This window comes from Poecilia latipinna, unplaced genomic scaffold (genome assembly GCF_001443285.1).
Source record: "Poecilia latipinna isolate Pla-1442-1.1 unplaced genomic scaffold, P_latipinna-1.0 Scaffold1014, whole genome shotgun sequence".
Taxonomy (NCBI): domain Eukaryota; kingdom Metazoa; phylum Chordata; class Actinopteri; order Cyprinodontiformes; family Poeciliidae; genus Poecilia; species Poecilia latipinna.
In genome coordinates, this window is record NW_015113630.1 from 200,007 (window position 1) to 212,027 (window position 12,021).

A 12,021-nucleotide genomic window follows, 5' to 3' on the forward strand; every position below is an offset into this window, starting at 1 on the left:
GCAAATGCCACCGAAATATCTCAGCCTTTGCCAGGCTTCTCCACCGCAGAGAAATTGGAGCGCTTTTCAAAGCAACGAGACATTTTCCCGAGCCTTGTTACGTTCTGAAATCAGACAGAGCAAACTAGGAGCTGTTGGAGCAGCAAAATGCCAGGGAAGAAAAGAAGCAAAGTGTGGCTGATAAAGAATTATCAAGTGGCGGAGTGTCTCAGCAGAGAGGCTTTTGTATGTGAACCGGAGCCGCCGTCACATGTTTTAAAGGCAGAACTGTCAGACGTAGCTGGCTCACCCACCACAGTGTAATCACACAGCGCCACCATGTTAGCATACGCTAATTAGAGAAAGCTCCAAATGAACAGACAGCCTTTGCACAGAGCTGCCTTCACATTACAGTACAGCTGGATTATCTGTGTTGGAGAAACTATTTGTCTTTGTAGCTGAATTTTAAAGCTGGGATTTGAACAAACTACATTTTGCTCTTCGGCTTTAATATGTGTCTAAAGTCTGAAGTGTGACAACAGAAGCTAGAATTGCTCTAGTCATGGTGGCAGCCATTCTGTTAGTCCTTTCCTATGCTCTTGTTTGTCATGTTTTTGGTTGAGGTGTTGCACATTTAGGATGTTTTTCCCTCTGGTTTTGTATGTTGTGCAGCTAGAAAGATGTTTGCTCTTACTTTTTTACCTTCAGATGAGATGTTGTCTTTTTTTTTTTTTTTGCAACCAGAAGCTGGTAATTAGCATCTCTACAAGTTCAAATAGCACCTCAACTTTGACCCCAAGTCCCAGAGGAAAGAAGGCTTCATGGGTGCAGAGCAGAGAGAGAAGGAGGAAGTTTAAACTGTCATCAGACAGAGATCTAAAGAGGAAACGGCAAAAGCAAATGAGGTTGATTAGCAGTGCTAGCCAAAAACTGATGGTGTCACTCAGGACATGTTTGTGTAAGAAGATAGTCTCTGCCACATATTGACTTGTTGGAATGTTATTTTAGTCTCTACTGTCATACTGCAACAGTCTTCAGTCAGAGGCTTCCTTACATTTATGCAAGACTGTCCGCTACTGGAGATCCTTCCACTGACAACAATTGTTTGAAGATACTTGGGCGTTATGAGTTATGATAATATTTTATTTTGCTTTTTGATAAACAACATATTTTCAAATGAATTCAATCTACAATATCCCAGAGATCACTGTGTTTCTTCAGGCACCAGAGCAGAATCTTTCATTTTAAATTGTGCTTTTCTCATATGCTCAGAATTAGACTGATTAATTAACAGTAACATGTACAGGCGTCGTCATCCTGCAGCATAAGGATTGTCTGTCACAGCACAGAGGCTGAATTTGTAGCAACTGTGAGGTTCTGTGGAGATAATCTTTTCCAGAAGCAGCAGGAACCAAATTACTGCAGGCGGCCGAGAAATTTCATCAAAACACGAACCGTTTCGACGCTGACATCAATTATATTCCGACGCTAAAAGCTATGAATCCATCTGGCGAAGCGCTTTCTAGTTGTATGTAAATAGTTCTCTCTGAAACTCCCTCTGATTGAGATGTTATACACGCTGTCGCAGTAGTGGAGACATGTTGCACAGGTGTTTTTTTTTTTTTTCTTTTTGCACAACTGAAATTAGCTCTCGGCTATGAAATTACTCTGCTTTGTGTCGCTCAGTGGGGCATCAGCCAAGTAGCTCTTTATGACACGAGAGGAAGCGCATGCATGTCGGGTGTGTAGAATCCTTACGTTATCAGATTAATTCACCTGATTCAGGAAACTTGCACTCACAGCTGCTATTGATTGCTTTCCCTTTGTTCTACACCTGATGACTCTTGGGTTTTAATAGATCCTTAATTTAATTCATTTCCCTGCAATTAAATCTGTATTGGGAGCCCACAATGCTCCCCCAGTAATTATTTTTCAGCCTTTTGGCCTGCTTTCTTCCTGCTCCCACTTTTTACCCTTTCACTGCGTTGAGAACTCCTCTCTTGGGGGAAAAAGTTGTTAATATTGTGCAGCTTTTCTCTGAATTAAATGTTGGGGAATGTTCCATTGATAACATGCGTTGCAAAATGAGTCTTAGCTGTTTAACGTTTACACTTTTGGTAATCTTATAAACATAAACCTTGACACATCAGGGACGTAAGTGATATGTAAAGTTGGGCCGCAGCATCGTTGGGTTGATACATGGTAGTGGCATTATCATGCTGTGGGGGGTTGCTACACAGAGTTGATGTGAAGACTGACAGGATCTTGGAAGAAAACATGTTAGAGGCTAAAAAGAGGTGAGACTAAGGTCAAGGGTCAGCTTCCAGCAGGAAAACACGCAGCCAGAGATATTATAGGATAGCTTGGACCAAAGCATAATCATGTGTCAGAATGGCCTAGTTAAAGTTCAGATCTAAAGTCATCCGAGAATCTGTGGCTTATTATGAAAGTTGTTGTTGTCCAGATGTTTTTCTACCATCTGATTGAGTTCATGTGATTTGCAAATATCAATGTGCAAAAGTGTTTAAGCTAGTAGAGACACATGGTGGTTTTAACCAGTAAAAAAATGATGGTCTGGAATAAACTCCACATTTATTTTATGTATTTTCTAAAAAAAAAATAATAATAATGAGAAACACAAATCTGTTTCCCGTGTTTCAGAATTATATGTTCTGCTATTTTATGTTGGATGCAGAGCGGCTCTTTATCCATTACTCTACCTTCACTAAAGACTTGAATTTCCGAGCCACTCTGAGTGATGAAAATGTCTAAATAACTTCGTCATCGTTACATTTCTATTTTGGGAACCGATAATGCAAATCCACTGATGCTCTCTGAAGGGAGTCGGTGCAGACCACGGAGGAGGAGACAGTCAGTCAGTACTAGAGGAAGTTTGATGAAAAGGGTGAGCAGAAAACAAAACGATGAGTCATCTTTCGGTTTTGTTGCAGGAAATGAAGGAAACATTTGTACACCTATTATCTTCCAGATAATAACTGTTTGTGCCCCTAGATTCTATAACCAGGCTGAAGATAAGCAACAACCTTATATCTCAAGTTGACACAAACAAGATAATGTAGCATGATTTAAATGGTGAAGAGCGGCTTTGGCTATTTATAAAGAATAAAAGAGAAAAATATGACGGACTTCTGTTCCTGCTGCGGTGTTTTGATCCAATTAGTGTCTAAACAGCAATCAGCTTTTTCTCCTTAGATGTATCATCTGGTGTAATGACCTCGACGTCTCTTCAGCAGACATGACCAGGATAACCATCGTCGGACTGAAACCGGAGACGACCTACGAGGTCAAGATGTCCGCCATCAACGGGAAAGGCGAAGGCGAGAGCAGCCGTTCCAGCACTTTCAAGACGGAGCCAGTCCGTAAGTGCCTGCCTCTCCTCCCGTCTCCCTGCTCCAAACACGCCCTGACCCTGCAGCTTTGAACCTAATGCAGCTCCCTCCACCGCGTCCAGCAGAGCCCAGATGCTTCAGTCCTCTTTTCTCACGCCAAGCCCCGCCATAGTCCTCCTCCCATCAGACGGGAGCACGAATCCACCGGCCGCTGCCGCTTCCTAACTCAGCCGCCTCATAGAGTGACCTCTGCAGAATGTATAACGTGTGTGTTTCTGTCCTCGTGAATGTGTGTGCCACACGAGATGCCTTTGCGTCTTTGCCCACATCTGAGGTGATTTAGACTTTTCTTTCTAGACACTTAATACGTATTTATAAATCTGATTTACACTTCACTGCAGGGAGACGCAGCTCCGTATTTATAGATCACTGGCAGCATGAATTTTTAATATCGCAGCCACAGGTCAAGTCCTCCTGAGGAGAGTTTAGATGTTGTGATGGTGATGGCAGTGCATGATGAAGAGCAGAGGTGTTTCAGGAGGCTTTGAACTTTTTTTTTTTTTTTTTTTTTTTTTTTTATGAAAGGGAGCAAAGTCATCTGAGAGGAAGGAAGATTATTAAGCACACAGGGAACTCCAGACTTTTTTCTGAAGGGGCATCCAGTTGGTTCCCTTCAAGCAGGATGTATCACAAGTCCAGTCCTGCACTCCACATCTCCTGCACAAGTCTGACAGCGGCCGAGATAAAACGATTCAGGAATAATCCAAACTAATGGGTTTCTGGCGATGCTTTCTCATTCCTGAGGGTTTAGTGGGAGAAACCCGGGAGTGGGTGAGCTGAAAGACTTCATTTCACAGTGAGCCAACACATTTTAAGAGCTGAACGTAACACGATCGGCATATTGAAAATGATGGACAATACAATAGAGACGATAAGGAGGATAACATTTTTACCCGTTAATCTTGAGGTGTCCTAACAAACTAAACTAACGTATTTAAATATGTAAATGCATTCATCAAATGATCCAGTTAGTGAAACTTAGTGCTGAAAAAAGTCCAGCAGGTCAGAATCTGGTTGTTTTCTGTTTTTTTAACATACCCCTTTTTTTTTTTTTTTTTTTTTTGCCATGCACATTTTTTCTTTCAGGTCATCATACATGTTCAGCATCTTTCATATATACTGCCACCACTGGTAAAGATGTGCAAAGGCCTTTAAATAAAACAGCATCCTGCCATTCAGTGCATTGTGGCAAGAGGAAGTTTTTTTAACGTATTAGTTATTGCTCTGATTGTGAATGAGGGTTTAGGTGAATACTTTTTTTCCTGGTTTACCTGATTGCCATATTATCATATCTTTCCCATTTTGAAGAATAGCTATGAAAAATGGGCCCCATGTGTCTCTCCATATGTGTTTGCTATGAAAACAGGAAGTGATAAATAAATAAAAAATAAATAAATAAAAACATATACATTTGGTACATTTAATTCATAGAGAGGTTGTTGGGGTGCCATTGGTTGTAATACTCCAGATTTTGTAAAAAATGAAAAAAAAACATTAATAATGCAGGGTTTGTTTCATGTGGTGAAGGAATGGACTCAATTTTAGATTTTTTTTATTTATTTCTTTTGAAAGTGTAAGCTCTTCCTGCAAAAAAGACAAATTTATTTAAGTCTTTACACATTTTTACCAGAGGTTGCCAAGTTACAGCAGGCAAAAGGTTGAGATCAATACTGACTAAATAACAGCACAGATGTTGTTTTTTTAATATTTGAGTTCAGCTAACATTTTTGCTTGTATAAACTGGTGATTTTTTAAAAATAGAACATTGTTGCTGTTTTTTTTTTTTTTTTTTTAAGTGACCACAGTGGATGGTTCTAATTGGCTGCTTTCTGACAGCAATGTCTCACAGAAAGCATATGTGAAAGTTTAACTTAAAGAACGTGAACTGAGAAAATGTAATAGATTAGGGCAGATTGTACAACATCTTGCAGAATTTTGAAAAATTGTACACATTTGTACCTTTTTCAAAATGATATAATGAATCACTTTCTGTGAATAACAGATGTATATTCTGTTGGATTCTGAACTTAACTTAAAACTTAAAAAAAAAAAAAAAAAAAAAACTTAAGCCAACAAAATGTACAGTATTTCAGTTTAAAATGTGCTCTTCTGCCTCATCACTTTTAGTTTAGTGCAGGCCTGCTTCAACTTTACACTTGGCATCGGGAGTAAGGAGACTTTTATTGATCTAAATGTTTCTCTCGCCACCAAATGCCCCATCCGTGCTCAAAGAAGCGAGGAGGTAAATTTCTGTTCGATCCCAGACTCATTGCTCATTGCTGTGGTCGGTCTCGCTCAAGCAGTGGTTGGCAGAGTCACGTTGTTCTGGCTCTTGTTTCTTAGAGCCCAGTGGCTTGTTTTTGAGTCCCTGTAGATCTGATAAAAAGCAGCAAAAAAAGTGAGGCAGGAGAGAGAGAGAGATGAAACTGACGGAGATGTTGTCATGGTAACACCAAAAAGCTTCCTTTAGCACCTGAAGAGAGTTGAAATTGTGTTATGGGTTTTTTTAAATTTTTATCTCCATATATATTTGAATTCATCCGCTGCACTAAAGTTGATTCTGGAGGGCTTAGGAAGGAAACTTCACACGCCGTATTGCAATGCACATATCATGCATCAAACAGGCTTTTATTGTTTAGATTTTTGATTTGCAGAGTGTGCCGAATGCACACCAGCAGAACTGCAAGTTCAAAATTTGCATGTTTGTAGGTTTTGGTGACATGATTTACTGGAGATCAGATCACTGTGTGTAAATTTAGGATTTTATTACCTTCTAGTCAGTTTTTGTTGACAATATGCTAGCATATTGTAGCTTTGCCTAGATGACTCAAGTTGAGGATGTGTAGGAACGAGATAGCGGTGGAGGAAAACTGTGTCTTTGTTTGACACATTGAGACGGGGACGCAACAGTTTTTATTCTGTCAGGAGAAGAAGTTGATGGTAATTAGTAACCTAAGTTTGAGGAACACATTGAAATTGCACTAAAAGTGAAAATGACTGGGACAAGACTTGTTCCATATGAAGGTTGTTAGAATATGCTGAAATCATTTGAAGCACGCCACCACACCCTGCAACTATCACCCATCAGGCAAACAATATCAAAGGCCCCCAGAACTCAGAAGGTGAAGCGAGTTATGAGATTCATCCCAGTGTTTGTGACCATCTGATCCATGGCAACCAGATCGGTGTATGCTCTAAACAGCAGCAGTGTTTGGGGTGAACAGATGAATAAATCAGATACATAGCAGAGGAGTTGTAGAAGGATTTAGTTTTTCTGACAGGTAAAGTGATAAAAAGATCTTAGGCTCATTATTTACCCGTGAATGGAGCCAGCTGGTTGTTAGTTCACATTCAGGTCAAGTCTTTGTTTTTCCTCAGCGCTGTTGGTCATATTTTACAAGTATTCGTTTTTTTTGTTGTTTTTGTTTGTTTTTTTTTTGTCTGAAGTATTTAGGTATCCATTATTTTCTTATTGAACTGAAAGGTGTTTGGGTAATCATCGATTTATAAGTGAATCAAAGCCTTCTGGGTGAAAGAACTAGGTGATGGTTCTCTAGCTCAGAAAATCTTCTTAGAAATTAAGCATTAATTTCTAAGAAAATCAACAAAGCTCCATCGTGCTATCCATTCTGAGGAACGTTAACCTTCTTCTCATTCAGATCTTCACGTCAGGGTCATGAATGGATGTTTGTTTTCCTGTCTGGCATCCTTTGTCTCCTGCTTCCATCTGCACCTCATCACCTCACTGCCCCTTCAACATTTTCCTGATTGTGCCTGAGTCAGCATTGTTATGAAGATGTCTTAATAGGCAAATTTTCCAATAATCTGTATTTACATTCAACAGACAAATTTGCCAATGCTGAACCGTGAACAACTGGGGGTTCACTACAGTTAGATTATCTTTAATATTGATACTTAGACTGATGATCTAAAACATGAACTAGAGACAAAACAGCTAAAATCTATGAGGAATCTCTAAGGGTGTCAATACTTCTTAACATTTCTGTATGTTAGAGATTATCCTATATTGTAATTTCTGGTATTAAAACCCTAGAAGAGATTTTTAAGTTACTCTCGAATTAAAATGTTAGTAGATGGAGGTGCTGGAAGTTATTACATTTCACTTCCTAGTTGTGTGTTATGACAGCATCTTTTTAAAAAAAAGTGAAAAAGAAGAGAAAGCAAATGCATAATGCTCAGTGAGGCGGTGTAGGGGAATGGCACAGGGTTAATGATGCAGCAGGACACAGCTGCCCTTTTTCATTGATCATATTTCTCATTTTATTGTTTCTGTTCTCTTTGTGTTATTGTTTTCTCATGTTTTTCCCCTCCATCTATTCTGTATTCCACTGGACTTCTCAGAATATTCTCTCACAAGTAAGTTCTTCTTCTCCCTTTCTTATCTGCTTATTATCTGCAGTTTGCATCGTTTCCATTGAACATTCCTCATTATTAACAATGTTAACGACAAAGTGACGTCTTTACCGATTCCCATTCATTCATCATATGTCCATTTCCTTACTGTAAAGTCGATTGAAGATAGTTTCACAAAGGTGCGGCGACAACAGTGATTTTTCCTGTTTCGTCTTTTGTGTGAAATGCAGCAGTGGCTCAAATCACTTTCAGACATGGAGAAAAGACATGAACACTAGAGGAGGCCTGAGTCATGTCAGAATCAATGTCCATCCTGATCATTTTTCTTCTTTTTTTTTTTCCAATAGTGCAAAAACTTTCTGTCTCCGAAATAAATAATTTAGACTGAAACAGTCAGAATATTCCAGAAAGTCTGTGACTTCGTCTGAAAAGAAGTATTCATGCACCTTGAATTACTCCACAGTTTGTCACGTTACGACTACGAGGTTCAATAAAGACTTTAGAGAGCAAAACAGAATCATGAGGACCAAGGCTGTTTAAAAAATGTCAAACAAGAGTTAGATTTTAAATTTAAAACAAGAGTTAGATTTTAAATTTAAAACAAGAGTTAGATTTTAAATTTAAAACAGAGTTGGGTTTTACAATCACATCTGAGATTTTGAACATCTCGTAACTGTTCAATGTGTCACCTGATTGTGGAGGCAGGATGAACCTTTGGTTCTGCAAAGTACCGACTCAGGGGTGTTGAATACTAAATGAAGTCACAGTCTTCAGACTTTTCCTTATAAAATCCTTTGAAATCATGTGCTGTTTGTCTTATATGTCAGAATTATGCAGCACTGTGCGCTAATCCATCACATAAAGTCCCAATAAATCACTGTGAAATTTCAGGTCTTGATGTGATAAAATGTAAAAAGGTTCAAAGGGTGTGAATACAGTCGGAAGGCAGGTAAAGCCGCTATGCTTATTCTAAAAGCTTGACTTAATTTGCACCTTAATTAGTCAGACACGGGGCAGAATGGAGGCAGCATCCAGGGAATAAACTCCAGTTATGATGCAGATGGTGTTTACTTCAGAAATGCTCTCATTCCTACACTGTGAGGAACACAGAATCCCGGAAGACCGGAAGATGTTGGACTCACTTTTGGGAAAACAAATATTCATCGAACTTTGTTCTTGTTTTCTTGAATGGGACCAAGATGTAATGACTAAAACATGCACTCTGACATTTTCATCAACAAAACCATTGTTTGTTTTTCTGTTTTGCTCCAAAAAAAAAAAAAAAAAAAAAAAAAAAGAAAAAGCATAATCAGATTTTAATGGAAAAGTAATGTTGATCCAAGAGTCACAACTGAATTAAAATATGCTAAGCTGATATTTATTTTTTTCACTAATTATTCTTCATCACCTCAACTGAGCTTACCAACATAGTCTTTTTCTTTATTATTATTTTGACATGATTTGAACCATGAATATTAAAACTGGGTGTAGATTTATTTCCCTGTAGAACTCATCAGCTCTGACAGGTTGTTTATTGTCATCAATGCCAATTACACCAGCGTAGGCCAAACTTTATAGTTACTGACAAACCTACATTTTCGAATATATTTGAAATGCAGTCAGTACAGCAGGTGTAATAAATCTCCACACCTGAAGGTTTAACACATTGATTAGGACTTGAACACACTGTTGGTGCTCAGCTGTCGTCCAGTCAGACGCTGGGTCACATTAAGAGCAGCAGCAGCTGCATGGGAGCGTTCCTGCCGTTTGTGATCATCACTAAGCACTGAGGACTACTGCTTCTCTCATGCTGTTCTCACCATTTTTCAGTTGCATCATCGATCCCACCTGCTATCGCTGCCACCACTATGGCCATTAGTGAGTATATGCGAGTCCAGCAGTGTGTCTGTCACATCTCCCTGTCCTGCCTGCCTGGCTTCACACGTAGCGTAGATGTTCGTTAACGTTTGGTGTGGCTCACAGGAGGCGATCGTGTTCTGTATGATGAGCATAACCAGTCCAACACAGAATTAGCTGATATTGGCAGCTTACCTGCTTTTCTAACTCTGTTGACTCGTCCTTAATCACACTAACACTAAACAGTTTAAATGTGACAAACCGACTGGTTCTGCAGGGCTCCCACACATGGGAAGTTGCATACCTTTCTCAAAAGTTTTGCTGAATGTTTTAACTGATTTTTAAACTCTAAAGTTCATCTTGAATATATGACAAAACGTTCTAGATGTATGGATGGATAAAAATATGGAGCGACAGATGGAAAGATGGAGCAGCTGGTGAGATGATGGATGGAGAGACAGTTGAAAGGATGGACAGACATATGGATGAAAGAACAGATGTTTGAGGGGTGGGGTCGATGGACCAACAGATGGAAGGGTGGATGGACAGACGAATAGTTGAATGGGCAAAAAATTATGGATGGTCACACGTAAAGATGGACCAACTGGACACAACTTTTAAATAATTGGAATTCAAAAAAAACATTGAGAAAACAAATATTTTTTTTACTTACTAATTTTTCTTTTTTCAAACTAATCCTAATTTTTGTATTTTCTTAAATTCCCTTCCTTTCCAGACTGCATAGGAACCCTGTTTGTGGTTATAAATAACACATTTATGTATTCGGGTTCCCCGTAGGTTAAAATTGTGAAGTTTGTTTCATTGTGACGGAGGATGTTTATGTTTCCTGTGGCGAATCAGTGATCTCAGAACTAACATGCTTTTAGTAGAGGCAGCGATAAAACACTAGCATGTTGCTGTAAAAGTTGTGGGTTTTAAAGGGCCTCAGCTACTTTTCAACCTGGAACTAATTATCATCTATTCATCATCCAGTCATGTCTGTCAAGAATTCCTCCCAACCCATCAGCTCATGAAACTATTGAGGTTTTCTGGCTTCAGTCTAAATTCATTGTAGGTTTATAATATTGAGTTTGTGTTTTACTCTTCATTCCTTTTGGGCGCAGGAGTTTTTGTACTTTCATTTCCTCCTAGCGGGTATCTGGACTGTGTGGCATGTCGGGGTAAGTCAGGCCACAGAAGAATGGTTTTACTGAAAGGTGCCCTTTTTCTTTTCTGTCCATTTGTTGTTCTACTTTCTCTCTGCACATAAACTGATTTCTGACTCATGTTTCATGATGAGTAGATCCTTAAAAAGGACAACTAGAAGCAGTTTAGGGAGCCTCGTTGATCATCATGGAGAATTTATTATGAGACATACAAATGTTAACAATCAATATAAATGAGCTTCTGTAGTTTGATCACCTACACCCCTTCATAGAAACTCTTTATCTCATATATGTAGCAAACAGCAGGTCATGTGTCAGAAAAAGGGAATTGTTGTTGCTTTTCCTTCCTTTTCTTCCTCATAGAAAGGATTCCTGGCTCAGTGGGTCTGTGGTCAGCTGTCTCTGTCCTGGTATTGATGGAGCTGTTGCTGCCATTAACTTTATTTTAACCTCTCTTTTTTTCCAATAGAAAGTACTACTGGTCCAGTTCTTCTGTGTTTACATGTCTGCTTCCTTAACAAAGCTGATTTTCTTTTCTACAGACTGCACTGATGATCCAGCTCTGTTCTGTTTAGCTCTAAAGACGCTGACTAAGCTATTGTGGCCCTTAACGTTGTGTTCTGTCTTCCGTTCTTTTAGAAGAGTTCCCCTGACTCACTACATTATTTGGTTCAGGTGTAAAACTTCCTGGACAAAGACAGTGATAGTTTTGCTGCCATCAACTTTTTGCATTTTCTTCTGGTGTTTTTAGTCATAGAAAGTGCTTCCTGTCTCATGGACAAATTTATTAATAGTCATTGCTTCCATGATCATGTGCTTGTGTGTGTTTCATGTGTTTCTCTCCCAGAGAAGGAACAACAGGCACAGTGGTTCTCTGTTTATTTTTTATTTACGGTTCCTACTGAGTCTGGTTTTGTTGGATGCTCACCTTTGTTAAAAAGGAGACGCTTCTGCCCACTGGTGCCACATGCTTGCTCCAGACTGCAGGCATGGAGCAAGCATGCAGCGAGCAGCTGAGCTCCAGTGTTTTAGAAGTTGCTGTTTTTGGGGGGGATAAAAACCAGTTCATGATATGAATGATTTAGTTTAGTTTTGAATACTATAGTATTGTGAATGTGTATTTTTGCTTAAATATAAGATAGTTACTCTGACTCCGGACTGTGTTGTTGTCAGACGGTGTCGATTTGTTTCTATGTGGCATGAATGGACTAATTTGGATCTTTTGCAGAAACTGG

At 39.2% G+C, this 12,021-nt stretch overlaps 1 protein-coding gene across 9 annotated transcripts in view; it reads left to right on the forward strand.

Moving 5' to 3' along the window:
- LOC106958771 (neural cell adhesion molecule 1-like) overlaps positions 1-12,021 on the forward strand; it is a 60,655-nt gene that overhangs the window by 35,143 nt on the left and 13,491 nt on the right. For 2 of the 9 annotated variants that reach the window (XM_015050848.1, XM_015050850.1), the window contains 3 exons: positions 3,234-3,359; positions 7,752-7,766; positions 9,594-9,641. In XM_015050848.1, the coding sequence (XP_014906334.1) occupies positions 3,234-3,359; positions 7,752-7,766; positions 9,594-9,641 (189 nt within the window). Of the gene's footprint in view, positions 1-3,233; positions 3,360-6,508; positions 6,512-7,751; positions 7,767-9,593; positions 9,642-12,021 lie in introns of all 9 variants that reach the window. The other 7 variants (XM_015050851.1, XM_015050852.1, XM_015050853.1 and 4 more) reach the window with 4 other exon arrangements.